We start from the raw sequence: 20,462 nt of genomic DNA, 5'->3' as shown, positions 1-20,462 counted from the left end.
GATTATATTATGAAGCCGTTCAATGTTTTAAAGTTTTTGTTATTTTCTAGCTCGCTGAGGTGCAACTGTGCAAGGATTGCTACTTGATGTCAAACAATCGCACTGACCAGGGCTGGTTCTGCAAGCCATGTGTAAGTCCACTGAAAGTAAAGTGTTTCCCCCTTTTGCTTCTAGGACATGTAACTTTAGCTAGATGCAGTAACTTTAGCTACTATTGCCATACAACTGAGCAAGTCCTGCAGTTACCTGCTGTTATTATGTATAGAAAGATCACATTTTTCATTATTCAATACTAACATCTACCCTCGCAGGTACACATTTTACCCCTGGGTGGAGAGAAGCAATTACTGTCAAGCAATTACTAACATGATCAGGATTCGAACCCACACTCCGATGACTTAACCACCAGACCTTCAATTGCTCTCGCCCACTCGGCCATAACATTCTATGTTTTTAGACTGACAGAAGTTATTCTGTTTGCTATTCTACTTGCATTTAATAACTTTTTTTCAATTGCTTTGTTGAACTCAGTTTCTAGCAAGTTTAAACCTTTTCAAAGATGTACTTTTCACTTGGTGTTTAAATCTTTCAGTGTGGTTTTGCAATGCTTTTTTTTGTTTTTTTTGGATTTTTTTTACTTTTCCTGCTATATGTACACTTAAGTATGAGTCTGATATTTTGTTTTGTTCTTCTTTCTCCTGATCCTATCAGAGCATACTGATCTAAACGTTGAGTTGAAACCAACAGTTCTTTTCAGAACCACCCCAACTTATGTAGATAGTATCATTACAATTACATGGTAGTTTAAAATCCTACTTAATTGTGGTAGATATTTGTTTATTGTTAGGAGCTTTTGGGGTATTTCACATAAGTCGCCATATAAATGCATTTGATTATTTTCTCTCTTTTTTTTCTCTTCAAAATCTCATCAAATAGGATTTGTTGTTATATTTGATTGTCCTATAGGATCCAGTGCATGAGGTTGTTTGGGCTCAGATGAAAGGCTTTGGCTTCTGGCCGGCCAAGGTTCTACAGAGAGTCGATGGCATTGTTGACGTCAGATTCTTTGGGAGTAGACACCAACGGTAAGTTGATTAAAAGACAACCTTAGGGCCTTTGGCCCTCTCTACTCTTGGTGACATTTTCCAACTGGTTCATGCTTTCACTACATCTCACCTCGATTACTGCAACAGTCTCTACATCAACCTTCCTCAATCCCACATTGCTCCCCTCAACGAATACAGAACTCAGGAGCTCGTCTAGTTTCTCGCATAAAAAAGTCAGATCACGTCACTCCTGTTCTGCGTTCCTTACACTGGCTCCCTGTGTCTCAAAGGATCCAATTTAAAGTTCTTACTCTTGCCTACAAAGTTAAACATGGTCTAGCCCCTAAATATATCTCAGAATTACTTATTCCCAAAGAGCAACATACAACTCGTGTTCTCCGATCATTATCTACCACTAGGCCTGGGCGAATTATTTGAATATTCGGTTAATGGCGAATAGGTTTTCCTATCTGTAACTGTGAATGCCTTTTTTTTCTTAACCGGATATCCGCATAGGGCGCAAACCTATTTATAAGCCGGATAGTTCTGTAATTACAACCAAGTAACCGGATATTCTTTAATATCCGAATATCCGCGGACGTCGGGCGACAACTGATATGAATGTTTTGTCTGAATTCTTATGAAACTTCTATTATAAAACAGCATAAATTAAGTATTTAACTATGCTCACCTCCGTGAAGAGTTAAAACAATGACATTTCCGACGTATTTTGTTCAAAGATTACAAAAGTTTTCCTTCACGTAGAGTCAATCACGATCAAAAGAAAAAGCAAATCGCCATCTTTAAATTAGATCCGGTCATTTTTATGAATGAACCGAGTGACACTGTCTAAAACTTATATCAGTCCGCCCATAAGATCTCATTCACAAACGAACAGCGCCCTCTAGCAAAAAAAAATAATTTTTTTTTTTTTTAAATAGCGCCCTCTAGCGGCAAAAAAACTATTCGAATATCCGGTTAATTTCGGATAGTTGGCCAGCGGTATCCGAATAACAAAATTTCACTATTCGCCCAGCACTATCTACCACCCACCTAGAATTCAACTCTGGTCCTATCCCCCGCACTCGCTATGGAAACCGCTCCTTTTCAATCCCCACTCCCACTCTTTGGAACAATCTTCCCATTCACATCCGTGCCTTCCCTTCACTGGACTCATTTAAAACTGCTCTAAAAACACACTTATTTAAATCCATCTAGCCCGTTCAGTTTCTGCTACATGTATTTCATCCCACTTTTAATTGTCATTTTTTTGTTATCATACACTTTGTCAGCGCTTAGAAACCTGGTATTAAGTGTTATAGTTATATAAATGCATGTTGTTATTATTATTACTAATTTTAGTATTTTACTAAATTCGTGATTGATATTGAATGGTCTAATAGTAGGAGGGTTAGGTTGTAGTCTTGTTTAATACAGGGCTTGGATTCCCCAGGAGAAGACACGAGACATCAAGACAAAGATTGGTCTAACAGTAGGAGGGTTAGGTAACATATTGGTAATCTATTTTAATACAGTGCTTGGATTGCCCAGAAGAAGACACGAGACATCAAGACAAAGATTGGTCTAACAGTAGGAGGGTTAGGTAACATATTGGTAATCTATTTTAATACAGGGCTTGGATACCCCAGGAGAAGACAAGAGACATCAAGACGAGTCATGCCAAGCTGAACATCAAAGCCACCAAGGGATGGCGTAAAGCTTGGAAGGAGCTACAGACGTATCAGAACTCCAACTCATTGTGAGTTACTCTTTTTTATTTAAACACCTACCTGAGCGGAATGTTTTCAACAGAAATGGTATTTTTACTTGTTTATAATGCACTTGTTCACCATTTTAATGTAATTTTGATATGTGTACACTTCTGAACTTTTCGTAATTATTGATTAAAAAATCAGGCCCCTACCTAAAGGTTTTTTGAAAAACTAAAAACACTTCTGCCGTTGAGAGGGGGCGTCAAAGGACAATGCCGCTGACGTCATTTGTGGGAGTTTGCTTTGTTATACATCCACGCTGCAACAAAGCGGCTTTATCTACTTATGACGTTTTGAGAGTGATTACGTAACGGGTCTTTTCGCAAATCTCGCAGAAAAGCTCTGGATAAGGGCATACAAAATGATTGTTTTTTTACACAATTGAAACCTATTTATTAATCATATGACTCGATTTCCTTATTCATCGAAAAAAAATTTAAGTGGAATTCAGCAAAGTTCACGACTTGACATTTTCGTCCACAGATTTACATTAAACTTACACAGTTTGAAGATAATGATAGTAGAAAGCTGCAGAACAAGTCTGTGCTTTCCATTGTATCCCTTATTTTAGTGGAATACAGCCACCCTCGGCGCACTTTCAAACTGTACTTGCCTAGGTCCCTATTCCACAGGGTTTGGGTTGAATGTTTTAAGAATACCCCAGGCTTTTATTGCTTACCCCTACTCCAGAGCAGTGGTGGCTATTCCCTGGGTATACCTATTTTTCAGGGGTAGATCAGGGGCAAAGTGATCCATTTGTGAAAGGGTCGGCCAATATTCCCCTGGGAAACAGAGTAGTATGAAAAGGGTAAAGGAATATTATCATTTCAAAACAGCATTAGGTTCTGCTCAAGGTTTGTTGACATTGTTCTGTATGAACTTTTCAGAGAGGATGGTGATGAATCAGACAATGAGATGCCATCAAGAAAGAGAAATCATAGCGAGTCAAGTAAAGAAGACGACATGGAGGAAGACAGGGTATCAAGCACCTTCAGCGAAGCTGACGAGGTAAGACTTCTTTGTGGCAAAGATTAAACTTAGCTTTGTCTGAGCGGTTAATAGATGGATCGCACAAAGCGTCATGGACCGACATATTTTATTGTAAACAACTGAATAGTGCAAATAACAGAATTTGTTTTGTATTAACAAGAACTTCTGTATTGCTTTTAATTTGACAACAAAAATGTTAACTTTTTTGGTTGATTTTTATATATTTCATTTTTTAGGCTGAGCCAAAGCAGTCAAGATTGCAGGTGAGAATAAATAAACTTAAGATTATATTTAATATAGGTGGCGTTCAATTTTTGACCCAAAAATCCTTGTGATGTTCAAATCTATAAAGGTTCCTCAAAAGATTGCTCAATCTCTTTTTACAAATGCTTGTGATATTTTGTTGTCCTTTTTTTGTTAAAGGTTGACATTGATGTTCTTGCGTTGATATTATTTATGTGCAAGTTGCGCTTTTTAAACTTTTGACTGTGCATTGTTAGCTTTTTAAATTAGTCGTATGGAACAAGTTGCTAGCACTTGTAAAGTCTGTTTCTTTAATCCAATTAAGCAAAAAACTTGCAACACATTTTCTCAATCAAGTATTTGAGTAGATGGTTTATTTTTTAACCCTCCATGTTTTCTTAGAGTTGTATCTTGTATTTTCATTACTACATGTTCTAGGTTTCTACTTAGCCTAGGCTTACATTTAAATATTTGTTGATGTAAATGTGTATGGTTTTGCTTGTGTTTAGCAATTTAGCACTATGAGGACTTTGAAGGACTTGTGAACTTTGTTAGTTTTCATTATTAATATTATTACTTGATGTTAAATTTGCTTTGGAATAAAGAGTAATATTTTTTTTAATTTTTTTTATTAGTTATATTATTATTTCTTTAAAAGAATTAAAACTTCTGATCTTTTAAAATACTTTTTCAGGAAGCTTCACCAAAAGCATATTATTATCAAATTTGTATAATTTCTTTCTTTTTCTTACAATCTTGGCCACAATTTGTTTTCAGGATCATTCTGTTTCAACGAGTCAAGCATCGCCAGGTGGGGTCCCAGTCGACGAACACTCGGCCAAAAAGGTAAACAAAAAATGTCTCCACTCACAGTTTGTGGACATTCAAATATGAAAATATGAAAATCTACTCCGCAGTAGTAGAATATATAGCAAGACAGTTCTCTAAAGAGCAAACTCTACCTGGCAAGTAGATACACACATGGTGTTACTGCAAACCAAATATATATTGATACCTCGTCATGCAATGCCTCAAATCCCATAAACGTATTTATTATTGTTTAGTTTAACCCCAACATCACTCCATACATGGTGTTCATGATACGCCTGAACCCAATTTCACAGAGATGCATAGGCTCAACAAATTTTGCAATATCATAAGTATCCTGCTAATTTCTGCTTAGCAGACATCCTTTAGCAAACTTTTCTGCTAAAGCAGCCCTATAATTTGTGTCCTGTTTTACGCATTGAGCTTGTTTTATACTTCCTGCGAAGGCGAGGCATTTTGATGCACATTTAGGTTTTATGCAGGGAATATTTTGGAGGAGTTGAGCATAACTCAACTGTTTGTGACGTCAAAATTTGTATTGCAGTCGCAATCGTAGGAAGTGTCAACCAGGCTGTATCTTTTGGATTTTGATGGGTTATTTCAAGGAACATTACAGAATTGGTTTTTGCTCACAAAGAAGTTGCTGGCAGTGTGAGCACTGCATGTAATCCACCATTATACATAAACTGACAAACCTGTAGAAGTTTGAGATCGATCGGCCATCTGGGGCACGAGAGAATAGTGAAAAACCGATTACAAACTCTGCATTGCATCGGTGCCAAAATAAAAATTAATAAAACGCTCACTGACCGATAAACTCCAAACGCGCAGTTAGATTATTTATTTCCCATCAAATATGACATTTCAGACAGAAATATTTCAAGGGATGTTTTCAACTATCATCATCATTAGACTGTTTGAGTTTGATATATTCTGTGATCTTCACGATTTTTGTTTCTTACCAATTCTGTAACGTTCCTTTAAGGGATTGGATTAAATCATTTAAGACAGTGTTGCAGAATTTGATGATCCTAGTCTCCATCTGTCTCTCTTTAAGGAACCCTCACTTTCTGCCAGTTCACCATCTTCTCCTAATCCAGCAACATTAGATGCAGTCACACCACCTCCTACTAAAAAGGTAATTAGCATATTACAGTCAGAAGATATCAGTTATCCCGTTTGATAATCACTAAACAAATAGATGACAATAAAACATTTTGGCTAGAAGCCTATCATAGCTTTTGATAGTTAAACACAATTTTAAAAACGTTTCACTGGAGCAATGTCGTTCAGTAAATAGAAATCAGTTTGTATGCCCCCAAAGTTTATTCTGAGCACATAACGCTTCTCAGAATGTGTGTTCCCATTAGGAATGTTCTTCCTGCGCGGACTGTTTTGGCTGATTTTTGTGATATCTCGCTGTAAAGAGATATAAGTTTTTATGCAAACAATTTGAATCTGAGAAGCGATACTCTCAATTACCTGTGTACACCCCATGTGATTAAGTTTTGGTAGGCTGTTATCTTTCATTATGTTCTGAGACAGCAAATCAACCGTCTTTTTTTTAAATAACTGATGTTAAATTTGCATCGGGGACAAAGAATATTAATTTGGGTTTTTACCTTTACACCAATGTGTGTTCGCACATAAAAACCAAAATTAATATTCTTTATCCCCAATGCAAACTCTGCAGTATTATATCGTTGTGGTATCGCTGCCGAAACATAGGATTCGAACTGCCTCTAGCTACCGGACAATCATGGTGGTCTAGATTGGTAAGACACTGCTCTAGAATTGCAAGGGTTGTGGTTTTGAAACCCACCTGAGTAACATGCCTGTGATTTTGTTAAACAGTGCTAACACACATCTATGTAAGGGTGAAAATCAAAACTAATATTGTTTATTTATTGTTTTCTATTGCGCTTACAGCAAAGGCGGAACTCGGTGAGTATTCCTGAGCATCAGGAGATGCCTGAGTTACCCAAAGTACCTGAACGAGATGAAGAAACTCAAAGTAACACCCCACAGTGCAACTGTCAAGAAAGATTTGACGCATCGCTGGAAGAGAAACTGGCTCAGCAACGGAAGGAGCTTCAGAAAGCTCACGATAAAGCAGTCAAAGAAGCAGTCAAGAAGGTTTGTAATAATGATAATAATAGTAATCATAATATGGAGTTACAGTCACAAATGAAAATATGATCTTTCTTTTGCATGCTGTGATAAGATGAAATAATCATAATCATAATGATAATCATAATAGCTTGTTTTCACAATCACTTCTCAATGCGCTGTACATAAGTGCCAGGGGCCCAATTTCATGTCTCAGCTTAACACAGAATTCTGCGCTGACGGATCAAGATTCCCCACTTAAGGGCAGGCGCCGAATTTCTGCGCTAGCTTTCTAAGTGCGAAATGCCTAGTAACGCAGAGCATGCACGTGCGGGAGCCAAAATTTGCCGCTAACCTGTGAAATAGGCTTGCCGTAAGCTTAAAAATCCCTGCTTCCATTAGCGCCGATTCTGTGCTTACGGTAAGCAGAGCCATGAATGGTTCTGTTTATCGCCGAATTCTGTGCTCATGATCACCAATCTCAGCTTACTGTGCAAGCGTTGAATTTCTAGTGACATTTTCTGAATTAATTAGTCCTGGTACTGGACACAATTGATGATGACTCAAAAAATATATATTAGCATCAAAACTGACTTGGTAAAGAGCAGTGGAGAACTTATGATAGTATAAAACATTGTGAGAAACAACTCCCTCTGAAGTAATGTGTTGAGAAAGAGGTAATTTCTCACCAAAATATTTGAAGCCTTTCTCAGGCATCTGAAAGCACACAAATTTGTGCAAAAAAGTTTTTTTTTTTTTTTTTTTGCTTTGATTATTTTCTTGCAATAATGATGACCACTTGAGCCCAAATGTTTACAGATTCGTTATTGGATGTATATGTTTGGATACACAAAGTAAAAAAAAAACGGTCTTTGACAATTACTAATTGTGTCTAGTGCCTTTAAAGGAGTGTTACAGAATTGGTAAGAAACAACAATCGTGAAGATCACAGATTTACATAAAACTTACACGGTCTAATGATGCAGATGATAGTAGGAAACATCCCTTGAAATATTTCTGTCTGAAATGTCATATTTGATGAGAAATAAATAATCTAATTTTGCGTCTGGAGTTTATCGCTCAGTTGTCATTTTATTCATATTTGTTTTGGCATCGATGCAATGCAAAATTTGTAATCGGTTTTTCACTGTTCTCTCGTGACCTAGATGGCCGATCAATCTCAAACTTTGGGTTTGTCAGTTTATATATGTGGTGGATTACATAAAGTGCTTACACTGCCAGCAACTTTTTTGCTGACAAAACCAATTCTGTTATTTTCCTTTAAGTGCCTTGATGAAGGGCACAAGGATTCAAACCCACACTCTGCTGAGTAGCAGAGCTTAGGTGATGAACTAGACTGCTCGGCTGCGACATTTGATTGACATCCCAAAACGGTTGTGATCTCTTTTAGGCAAAAGAAGAATTCAAGGAGGAGAAAGAAAAGGCATTGACCCACTTGAAGGACATGTTGAAGATGGAGGCGGAGTCGGAGAGGAAGGAGACGGCAGAGAGAGGGCAACAAGACAAAGAGGAGGAGATTGAAAAACTCAAGACCAAACATAAGGAGGAGATCTCCTTCACCAAGAAACGACAATGGGTACGTTCTTCTTGTTGAGTTTGGAACTTTTGTCTTTATAGAGTTATATATAAGAACCAGAGGGCGCACTGGCCTATATACGTGACCCGGCATGCACAAAGGCGGCCATTGTCTAAGTTTACAAAACAGGCATCGCACAGCGTGTGTTTGTGCGGCCATTTTGTAAAAAACAGCATCGTGTAGTGTCAATAAACACAAACTCCATGGTGTGTTTCATATTCAAATCGCGTACAGAATAGTGCGCAGAATCCTTGCGGTCCCGTCGGTTTGTGCAAGAAGCATCACTAGTGCACCCTCTAGTTCTTATATATTACTGTATGGCCAAAGCAAATAGGCTACAATCACAGTTTTCATGATTGTTTGTTTTTCAGTGTATCAACTGTGAGCAAGAGGCCATGTACCACTGCTGCTGGAACACCTCCTATTGCAGCATCAACTGTCAACAAGGCCACTGGCATAAAGAACACAAGCGTCTCTGCAGACGTAAACGGTGACCTGACCTTGAGGTCAAAGGTCAACCACGGGTCAACTCATACAAGGTCAGGTATACCCTATACAGTTCGATGCAGATAAGGTAATCCTTTGTTAGATTTTCTTGGGTTCTCATTTTGTGTATCATTTTTCTCTGAAGTGAACTTTTTCTAGTTCATACTTTGTTTCAAACAGAAGAGTATTTTAGTTTTGCATTAATCTTAAGTCGTTATGTTGAAAAGTTTATATTATTTTATGGACGGCGTTCCATAAATTGTTGTGGAGGTGTATATTTTTTTTAGTCTCTTAATTTGAAAAGAAAAGAAAAAAAGCAATTCCGTTTATGTTTTGTTTGCCAGGGTTTCTTCAGGTCTTTGTGGTTTCTTTTTCCAGGGTTAATCTACTTTACGTCAAACCCCATATTTTATTTGTACTATTAAACTTTTTTTTCTTCATCTTTTCGAGGAAGATTCTTCCTTAAAAATGAGACAACGACCTCTTTCATTTTTCACTGCATTTTTCAGTTCTGATGCGTCTATTTTTTTGTGATGTTTTTTTAATCAGATCATGATTATTCTTAAAACAAGACAATGCATTTTCAAATATTTCCGTCTTGCGGATTCCTGCAAAATGTCATCCATATTAAAAGTTCTCTGAAATAATATGTTCCCTCTTGCCAATAAGTGCTTAAATATTTTGTCGCAACAGTGCAAAATCATTGTTTCTCAGTTTTGTAATACACAAATAAAACACGGTTTTAGGGTGGATGTCTATATTATGCGTTGTTCAGTTATGGAACAAATAGTGGTGTTATACCTCGGTAACAAATTGTGATTTATAGGTCGAGAACCAATAATATTATGTGATACAAAGACGCATGTTCCATGGCTAAGGATGTGCGCTACGCATAAAGCACAGCGCGAAGGTGACCATGAGTTTTGTTTACCAGTGTACTTTAACTTGGTTGTTCCCACCATTGGTCGATTTGTACGCTAATCACACGCTGCTGGTTAGAAACGCCAGTGCTAGAATCCGGTGCTCTTAACCGCTTTGCCACGAAACACCACATTCTTAAGGCACTAGACACTTTTGCTAATTACTCAAAATAATTGTTAGCATGAAAACTTACTTGGTAACAAGCAATGGAGAGCTGTTGATTGTATAAAACATTGTTAGAAACAGCGCCCTATGTAGTAGCATAGTTTGTAGTACCACTCAATTTGTAAAAGCCTTTAGGCCTGAAGCCTTTTATTAGGTATCTGGAAGCCCACATCCTAGTGCATCAAGGGTTTTTTCTTTCATTAATCTCTTGCAACTTTGACGACCAATTGAGTAAACAATTTCACAGATTTGTTATTTTATGCACATGCCTGGGATACACCAATTGAGAATACTGGTCTTTGACAATTAACAAAGGTGTCTAGTGCTTTTAATACTTTGTTTAATATATAAAAAAGCAACCCATTGGGCTTTAAGTATTATTGCACAAGGATTGCAAACAGTGTATACATAAGCATTCTTAATAATAGATGGAATAAAAAATCATTATCTTAAAGAAAATTTAACTTAGTTCTGTGGAAGTTGTAATCTTCATACAAGCCTGTCGTGTCTGTTTATTAGTTTCCCGTATTACATACAAGATATAATAAGAAATAGGCTGCGAAAGATTAAAAAACTATAAAATCTTATTTTACTTATTCGGACCAATTTCATATACATATTTTATTAGCGATCTTCCTATATCATCAGCTGTCTTTGTTCAGGGGTGACAGTCAGAAGCCATACGACCTCAGACTGCCAACAAAGGCCTAGATATATAGCTCCTTTTATGCCCCAGCATATTAAACCAGAGACATTTGGTTCACATTCTGCTGCACCATTTAACAAAAAAAAAACCATTTCAAACCTAAATTATTTCAAATTTACTCAGTCAGTTTCCCTTGTGGTTTCAAAAAGTTACTCGGCAAAATGCCTTGTGGTGCGTGTTTATTTTGTTAGACATTCAATTTAGGCTGGTGGTCTATTTCTACCATGCAGGAATAGACAATCTGAGAAGTGTTACTAGACTCAAATTTTGGGGCATTCAATATCTTTTTACATAGCCACATTACTTCATAGTGAAATGTTTCTCCAAATGCTTTATACTAAACGAAAGCTGCTGTAAGCTTCTGACAGAATGTGTTTTTGTTGTTGATTTTAAGGGTGTATTGATCGACTGATGAGAACAATATGGTCATATGGGATTTGAGGCATTGCATGGTGAGGTATAAATATAAGTTTTGGTTTGTGGTAACGCCACGTGTGTATCATGGCAACTAGATAAACACATGGTGTTATTGAAAACAATATAATCTGGTTGCATCTGGGTTTTCGTTTGTTTCAATCGTAAATATTTAATAGGTAAATATTTATGTCATCATTATTTACGTTGGTTAAAAATCCTCCAAAATGTGGGTGGAGAACAAAAATAATAGAAGACTACTTTGCATTTAGTAAGTGCTCATATTTTCTCTTTCACTTGCTCTTTCTTGGTTATTCATTGTCGCTGTTAAATATTAAGTTTGCTTTGATTAATTTTGACCCAGCAGTTTTCAAAGGGTCAACAATGTTTACGATTCCTTAAAACTTGCCTGAAATCCGGTCGCCCTTCCATGTCTAATGACCAAGCTGTATGATAATTGAAGTAAAAGTTACTGTACATTTTAATTTTGATATTGTTTTGTTTTGTGTGTGTAATTTTTGTTCTGTTCCAAATGGAACCAAAAAAAAGAAATGAAACGAAATGAAATGAAAGCCTGGTGCGCACTGAAAAAGGTTTGGCTTACAAAAAGGAGGTTACCAGTTTAGATTTCCATTCATATTTTGTATATGACTGGTTCCCTTCATGGTTTTTGCTAAGCGAGTGATCAACCCAGTTATTATATAGAAAGGATTGCGGTAACAGGATGAGTTGAAACTAATGGTTTCTTCTTTCAGAACCACCTCACATCGTTAAGAGATAATCAATACATGGTGTTACCGCAAACCTTTCTCTATTGTATTAATACATAATGCAAAGTTTCAAATCCTACTGAAGCTACTACTGTACTGTCTGCTTAACAGCTCAATGAACTTTGGCCCAGGGGGTCTTTTCAACAAGCATTATGTTGAGTGACGATTGTAACTGGCTTTATGCCAAACAGTAATGGCTTCCAAATTAGCGGGTAGAGCCAAAGCATGAGGTTGGTGCAAACAAATCATTTATAGGCTGGTACCTATGATGTTGTGAAGCAAAATCACACTGATAACCACTATGCCAACAAGAGAACCCAAACAGGGGCCAATTTCATGGAGCTGCTTAAGCAAAAAAAAAACTTAAGCACGAAAATAGCTTGCTTATATATTACACATGTTACTGGCAAAAATTCCATGCCACATACAATGCTTGTGATTGGTAGTTAGCTGTTTTTCACTTAGCATAACAATTGAGTGGACTCTTGGTCGGTAATCTGATTTTACTAAGCAAGGTTTTTTTCCTTAAGCGAAATTGTATTCTTAAGCAGATCTATGAAATTGGGCCCAGATGTCTGTTGTATATTGTAGCGGTGGATAAAGCTTTTGGCTACGGCTGCTGCTGATGCCACAGTCTTGCTGCGAGATGTTTCTCGTTTTCCTTTCACGCACGCCGCGACCAATTCATCAACAGCGCCCGCACCGACTCACCTGACTTAGTCCACACAACGCCCCGCGAACTGTTGGTGAATTGGCCGCTGTGTGCGTGAAAGGAAAGCGAGAATTGCTTGCACCAAGACTACTGATGCCATTCAGAGTCAGTGTTGAAGTATAGTCTGATGCAATTATCTAACCGTAGCCAAGTTCCTCTCCAATTAGTTGTGACTAATGGCTAACTTTAACAAAGCAAAGTCACATGGAGATAGCAGGGCCCAATTGCACAGAGAATTTGTTTTCTTTCTGCTAAGCAAAACTAAGCAGGATACCAGTTACATTTTGTATATGTCTAATTGTATTTCAGCTGGTAACCTTATTCTGGTAAGCATAGTTTTGTTGTGCCTAGCATCTTTGTATGCTTAAGCAGCTCTACATCAAGTATAATAAGTCATACCTAGAATTCCACACCAAGTAAACAACTAGAAAAAAGCCTATATTTTGCATTGGTAATTTATTTTATTTTAACTTGAAGCTATCCCACGTGTGTATTATATTTAAAAACAACACGGTGTGAGTGTATTATGGTTCTAGACGAGTTGTCTCATTCTGATCAATTTATGAAGGTGATTATATAGATTTTGTTTTTTAGCTGAAATTGTTATGATGGACAAGTTACACCCGTTTCAGAGCGATGCTCAAAGTCGCGCCGAACCAAATTATGAATTAAATGCATGGAAAATTGAGCAGCTGAAACAGTTAGGAGCGACTAAACAAAACGAAAGATCTGCTGTTGCAGTCGTTCGGAACTACTCTGGAGTGCCTTGTTTTCAGACTTTTGTCTTGTCATGATAATGTCTTTTCTAATGTAAATGTTATACTAAGTTCACCTGTATGACACCAAAGTTTATTTGGGTCGACCTAGAGTTGCGTCTCATCTATTTGGTTTGGTGCAACTCTGGCGCGCCGGTTTGAACTGAAACGGGTGTTATTAACGTTAATTGCTGTGCTTAGTGTTAGCTACGCAGAAGTGAAAGGCGACAGTAGATTTTATGTGACATCCCACGCTGAAATCAGGCAGTTGTCGGAAATAGAGACATGGCTCTGAAAGTCGAGACAATCAAAACACATGTCAATGTCATGTGATGTCTTCAACATTTAATGTTGAATTTTGTTCCCTTATACTCCTACTTGGGTGTTATTTGAAAGCTCTTCATCCTGTCTATTTGATGAGTAAATTAACCCCGTTTTGAGTTTGGCCTAGCCTTTTGTAAAGGGCTTCATGGTTTACACAGTTTTGTGGTCTCCACTTTCAGTAGCTTGGAATAGCAGCTCTATGAAGCTGTCCAAACCACAAAGGCCTTGACAGAAGGCTAAGTTTGAGCAGAAAGTGCCTGATTTTGACATGGTGCGTCACATTATTTTGAAAGGTGTTGTACAAGTTTATTATAATAGAAGTACTTAACAGTGTCTTAAACTATTTGGTAGACCTCTTCAATTTTTAAAAACTCCTCTTGGTCGAAGGTCTTGTAGCTCCAAATTCTAACTGGATTAGAAATTATTGATATGTTACCTATAGACAGTACATAGACCTTATTGTAAATACTCGGTTCGTACGCTGTAGGCGTTGAATGAGGTGCATGCTGGGGGCAATTTCATAGAGCTGCTTAAGCAAAAAATTTGCTTAAGCACGAAAATAGCTCGCTTATTTTTCACATGTTACTGGCAAAAATGTCATGCCATATACATTGCTTGTGACTGGTATTTAGCTGTTGTTTACTTAGCATAACAATTGAGTGGAGTCTTGGCTGGTAAACTGATTTTACTAAGCAAGGATTTTTTTGCTTAAGCGAAACTTTGTGCTTAAACAGCACTATGAAATTGGGTCCTGGTCTAGCTAGTGATCAAGTTTGACCATTAGCTGGACCAGCATGCACCTCATTTAACAGTTTGTGCTTTCGCAATTAGTTTTTGTGAAAAGGTCTATGCAAAGGCCACCCCAATCTTCTCTGTCCATGATGCATAAAAGCACCTCAGTTTTGAGCGATTTTACAAAGCTGTTGGGCAGAAAATGCTGCTTGACAAACTTGTTTGCTAAGCAAAAATTGAGTCAGGCACCAGCCACAACAATGCAAACTTAATGTAATTTGGGCTGATAATTTGATTCTGCTAAGTAATTCTTTTCTGTGTTTAGCGAGTTTTAGTGCTTAATTTATGGGCCCAGTTTCATGAGGCCTGTAAGCATAACTTGCTGAGCACAGAACAATCTTGCTTAACAGATTTGGTTACCAGCCACACTTCTATAAAATTGACATTGTTGCAACTGTTTGCCTGGTCATTTTTTGCTTAACAAAGAAATTCGCCAAGCAGTATTTTCTGCTTAACAGCTTTGTGAAATTGTGCCATAAGGTCTCCACAAAAGCATCATGTCTGAGAAAGTTTCACACAAAAGTTTCAGCTGAGTTGTGTATACTTGCTGAGAAAACAAGAGAAAAAAAACAGTTCTTCTTTTCATTACATTATTATTTATTTGACCTCAACAAATACAAGTAGATCAAAAAGCACAGCAAAAGTTAAACGATAACACAACGAACAATCAAAATAATAATGAATATAATAATTATCCATCCATCCACCATAGTCAGCAAGGTGACAGCTGGTATCAACTGCATAATGCATGTTGGTGCACTTTACTAGACCATGACCAACCTCCCTTTGTAAATCTAAGAAACATTTCATGCATGTATAATTTAACCAAATTGAAATGTTTTGGGCGGACATTAATCCAAACCACACTATTACTTGAAGGGAATCGTTTCTCAAAATAGTGTACACTATCAGCAGCTGCAGTGCTTCTCACCAACTTAGTTTTTATGGTTATTAAATGAACACGTTGCCTTGGATCGGTCGAGTTGGTCTTTGAAAAGCGTTTTGTAACCGTTTGTTATAAAATGCATATGGTTAGAAAGATGTTGTAAAAGTAGAATACAATGATCCACACAAATATGCATCGAAATTGCGTGGTTTTCTTTTTACCTCGTCGACTAACACGGTCGGCCATTTATGGGAGTCAAAATTTTGACTCCCATAAATGGCCGACCGTGATAGTTTGCGACGTAAAAAGAAAACCGTGCAATTTTGAGTGATACTTGTGTGGATCATTATGTGCTACTTTTAAAATATCTTTCTAACCAATATGCATTTCATGACAAACGGTTTCAAACGCTTTTTATAGACCAACTCGTCCGATCCAAGGCAACGTGTTCCTTTAACTGTTGTAGTGTTTACCATTCTGTGACTCTGCATTGGGTTTAAAGGGTCTGGGTACTTTTTGTAGGACACAAAACACATTGTCCACAGGTTTACATTAAACTCACACAGTTTGAAGATGATGATGGTAGAAAGCTTCCCTTAAAATATTACATCCTGAAGCGCTGTAGTTTTTGAGAAATGAGTAAAACAAGTCACAAAAAATGATGTTCGTCTCGGGAGACGAACATTGTTTTAGCATTTAAAACATATTTAAGTGACTCTGTTTTACTAATTTCTCAAAAATTATAGCACCTCAGCGAGTAGTATTTTAAGGTAAACTTTCTACTATCATTAACTTCAAACGGTGTAAGTTTAATGTAAATCTGTGGACATTGCGTTTTGTGTTACAAAAAGTACCCAAATCCTTTAACTTGTGACAAATCATGAAGAGTAATTTAGGGTTTACAAACTCTAAATCTTGAGGGGTTATATATATCGGGTTGTTTTTAACCATGCAATGTCATCTAAGGCTTGTGACCTGTACCGGGTGAGTCAAAAAAAGAAGAAAAGTTGACTAAGATTTATGATTTATAAAACAAAACAACAACTGACACTCAAAACCCCAGTGAATCACATATTAAACAAGCATTATTTCTTGTTTATCTGAAAAAGAAGAAAAGTTATGCCTTTTTGTTTGTAGGTGTCCAGGGAATGTTAATGTTGGACAGAATCTAAACATCTGAGTTAGGTGCAAAGGGTATAAAATGCTTACTTCACATTTGTTTTGTTAAGTATTTGCAAAATGAGTACCTTTATTAAAACAAATGTAGAATAATAAAAATATAAAAAAAATCTTGTTTTCTAATAAGCAAGAGAGAGTTCGTGTTAAAGGCAGTGAACGAATGGCTCCCTCTGAAGTAACGTAGTTTTCGAGAAAGAAGTAATTTTCCACAAATTTGATTTTGATACCTCAGACTAAGAATTTGAGGTCTCGAAATCAAGCATCTGAAAGCATACAACTTCATTTATAACTTTCATTAATATCTGGCATCTTCGACAACCAATTGAGCACACATTTTCACATGTTTGTTATTTTTATGGATATGTTGAGATTCACCAAGTGAGAAGACTGGTCTTTGACAATTACCAGTAGTCGCCAGTGTCTTTAATGCTTTACTGAAGTTTTGAGTGTTTTTTTTTTTTTTTTTTACATCACCTTTCCCGGACAGCTTCTTTTTGACTGGCCCTGTATTACCTGTATATGCAGTAAGAATTATATGAATTGTATGTTATTCACACACACTCAAAAGGGATCAAACTGTCTATTATTATGAATATGTAAATTATGTTTATTACTTCTGTGTAGAAATAAAACTGAAATTTTGAATATGATACGTCAGGTGAAAACAAGTTTATTGTCAGTAGAAACGTCGTTTATAATAAATTTTATTGATAATTATTAAAGTTACGGGAAAAACTTTCCGGTTGGAATCCATTAAAAGGGACAAATTTTAGGGTTTTAGAGTTGTTTTTTAAGTCGCCAGACATACGAGGCCCGAAGGCCACTTTTAAAGGTGTGGGCTCACAATCAACTATTTTTTCTGGGCCTGTTGTCACGTATTCCTGGGCTGAAACAGGGTCACCCCCTTCAAAATACACATACGATGTAGGCTAGGGTTCCATCCATCAAAAGCCTGTCTGGTAGAGCAGAAGCTCTACCTCCCCAAGTTCAGCTGACTTGTGTCTACTTGCTGAGAAAACAGAGATAAATTTTTTTCATTGAATCCATTTATGTTTAGCGAGATGACAGATAACAAAATTGGATTGTTTAAAAAAAATTGTTCCAACAAAATTGTTTTTATTATAGTTATAAATTTTTATTTTTAGTAATTTTTTTTAGCCAATTCGACAAACCTAAACAAACAAAAATAAAAAAAACTTCCAGATGGGCTTTGAGTTAACAAATTAAATATAGCATTTTAATAATTAAATAATGTTGTCCTAATAATAGAACATTTATAAAAAAAAACATAGAATAAATAAATAAACACCTGGACCCAACTTTAAGACTGCTGCTTTAAAGGTCCTGGACACTTTGGTAATTGTCAAAGACCAGTATTCTCCCTTGTGCATCTAGCCTTGCTCAAGGCAGTCGAATTATTCACTCCGAAAAAAGACCGCCGCTGTATAAAAACCCACCCGTATTCACTGTGCGTAAATCGCACGACACGATGCCCCCGTACACTATCCGCATGCGGTTAGTGGTACGAGGGCGGATGACTTATGTGCACAGTAGTCGTACGATGTGACAGTTTGTATACGGGTGGGTCATGCGGTGTGATCGCACGCACCACGCACAGGGTATACGGGTGGGTTTACAGCGGCGTCTTTTCGGAGCGAATAATGCGACTGCCTTGAGCAAGGCTATTGTGCATCCCAAAATATGCATACAATAAAAATCCTGTGTAAATTTGGGCTCACTTGGGACAGGTCATAGAAGTTGCAACAGAACAATGTAAGAACAAACATCCTTGTTGCATTAATTTGTGTGCTTTCAGATGCATAATAAAAGGCTTCAGCTGAAGTTTTTTTTAGTTATTTGAGTGAGAACATCTTTCTCAAAAACTATATCTTTGGGGGAGCCGTTTCTCACAAGGTTTTATACTATCAACAGCCAACAGCTCTCCATTGCTCGTTACCAAGTAAATTTTTATGCTAACAATTATTCTGAGTAATTACCACAAACTCGCAAACTTTGCCCGTTTGGAACCGCATTTTGGGAAATCGGTTTCGGTGCCCCCCCCCCCACCCCGCACCCACCTCAAACCGGGGATTCTGTCCCCAATACGGCAAACAGTACAAACTACAGCCCCCTTCAGCCATTTCACATACGGGACAGAATCTCCCTCGGACACTCCCTGAGCCACTGGCGCTCCCTTTAAAGATGCTATGTCAGATTTTTGGCCGATTTGACCCACAGATTTTGATTTAAAATTCAATTGGTATTTTGATGGGGGTCGAGAAAGTTACAAGCTTTCATTTGAGCCATTGCTCGAAAAAGTCCGCCAATTATTAGCAGCAGTGAAATAAAGTGCTCAAAATTATCCCGACAATATATCACGTGACAAATTCTTATGTGTTTGATAAGAAACGTTTTAAATTTTTGTCATGGTTCCTGACCATTAAAAGTAACAGTTAAACTTGTTTTCGTTAGAGCGGGTGGAATACTCTTTGAAATACCATTCACTCAAAAAAATTTTTTTTTTTAATGTTTGGGGCCAAAAATCTGACATAGCATCTTTAAATGGCAAAACAGCACAACTCTGAAAATTGTGGTTTCTCTTAATTACTATCGCCCAGGGTTATAGTTAAAAAAACAGGACAGTTCGTTTCAGAGCTGAGAAGTCTCCCGAACACCCGAACAATCTACTCCACGGTAGTAGAACAAAGAAAGAAAGATTTATATTGCTTTTTCTTAAGCAAACTAAATGGAAACGAGTACAGACGCCCAAACTAATATCCAGTTCATGATAATTGACTTTGCTCACCATTACAACAGATGTAGCAAGACCTTTTTTTCCGGTCTTCGCAATTTGGCACTGTAAAAACTTAATTTGTACAAAATAAATTACAAATCAAACTCCATTACAACAGATGTAGCAAGACCTTTTTTTTCCGGTCTTCGCAATTTGCTAATGTAAAAACTGAATTTGTACAAATTACAAATCAATACTCCATTACAACAGATATTACTCCATTATACAAGTTTAGGCTGTTTTGTCATGCACTCTCTCCCAAGCAAAGGTCGTGTTTGATGGGTGCGTCATGATCACTCACTCAATAGTTGGGTGTGCTGTCACATGACACGTAGGCTTGGTTCCAAATCGCATGAAATAGCGCCCTCTTAGATTTACAACTCATATAGCGAGTTGTTAGAGTGCGTGATATTTTTCGTGGCTGATGCATCTGAATAACCGCGATCTCAGACTTGAAAATAAGTCTACATCACACGTGGATCGTAATCACTTCCTCGACCCCGTGCTAAGAGTGTGTACATCCGTTGTCATTAACCACCACACGGACATACGTATAATATACCATGCAGAGAGAAATTGCGCGCATACGGGCATGGTGCGCAGACTTCCGTAACAACATGGCTGACACTGACTGACTGACAGCTCATCGTGACCACAAACTTCCTCGCTTTATGAGAAAATTTCGACTGTTTTATGTATGTATATATCGCTTAAATTTGTACAGTTTTATGTTTAGTGCTTTGTGCTCATAATGACCTGTGTTGTACATAAATATATGTGTGTTATGACGGTGTTTACGATCTGGAATCTTTCAACTTAAAACTGTGAGTGTGAGAATTAGTCAATTACCATTTTGTGCACGATGACTGACTGTTGTTGTTGTATGTGCTTATAAATGGAATCCGGCCTGGCGGCCGTCGGGAGGAGGGGGTTACGTTATCGCAACTAGTACGTAGATGAGATGCTTACGTAT

The 20,462-nt window shown here is 37.3% G+C and overlaps 2 protein-coding genes across 4 annotated transcripts in view; both read left to right on the top strand.

Annotated features, from left to right (window-relative positions):
- Positions 1 to 17,855, top strand: part of LOC139948684 (zinc finger MYND domain-containing protein 11-like) — a 30,491-nt gene extending 12,636 nt beyond the window's left edge. The window contains exons 8-18 of one of the 2 annotated variants that reach the window (XR_011787470.1): positions 51 to 131; positions 967 to 1,085; positions 2,680 to 2,805; positions 3,706 to 3,826; positions 4,045 to 4,071; positions 4,829 to 4,897; positions 5,937 to 6,017; positions 6,809 to 7,015; positions 8,400 to 8,585; positions 8,957 to 9,159; positions 11,258 to 17,851. Coding sequence is in view for 1 of the 2 variants with exons in the window: in XM_071946929.1 (XP_071803030.1) it covers positions 51 to 131; positions 967 to 1,085; positions 2,680 to 2,805; positions 3,706 to 3,826; positions 4,045 to 4,071; positions 4,829 to 4,897; positions 5,937 to 6,017; positions 6,809 to 7,015; positions 8,400 to 8,585; positions 8,957 to 9,079 (1,140 nt within the window). In the remaining variant the exon portion in view is untranslated. Of the gene's footprint in view, positions 1 to 50; positions 132 to 966; positions 1,086 to 2,679; positions 2,806 to 3,705; positions 3,827 to 4,044; positions 4,072 to 4,828; positions 4,898 to 5,936; positions 6,018 to 6,808; positions 7,016 to 8,399; positions 8,586 to 8,956 lie in introns of both variants that reach the window. The other variant, XM_071946929.1, reaches the window with a different exon arrangement.
- A 2,166-nt stretch (positions 17,856 to 20,021) lies between these two features.
- The window catches only part of LOC139948839 (cytidine monophosphate-N-acetylneuraminic acid hydroxylase), a 37,518-nt gene continuing 37,077 nt past the window's right edge, over positions 20,022 to 20,462 (top strand). The window contains exon 1 of one of the 2 annotated variants that reach the window (XM_071947182.1): positions 20,022 to 20,184. The gene's annotated coding sequence lies outside the window, so the exon portion shown is untranslated. The remainder of the gene's footprint in view (positions 20,185 to 20,462) is intronic. The other variant, XM_071947181.1, reaches the window with a different exon arrangement.

This window comes from Asterias amurensis, chromosome 16 (genome assembly GCF_032118995.1).
Source record: "Asterias amurensis chromosome 16, ASM3211899v1".
Classification (NCBI taxonomy): domain Eukaryota; kingdom Metazoa; phylum Echinodermata; class Asteroidea; order Forcipulatida; family Asteriidae; genus Asterias; species Asterias amurensis.
Note: the sequence above shows the minus strand (reverse complement) of the source record. Positions and strands in the feature narration are given on the sequence as shown.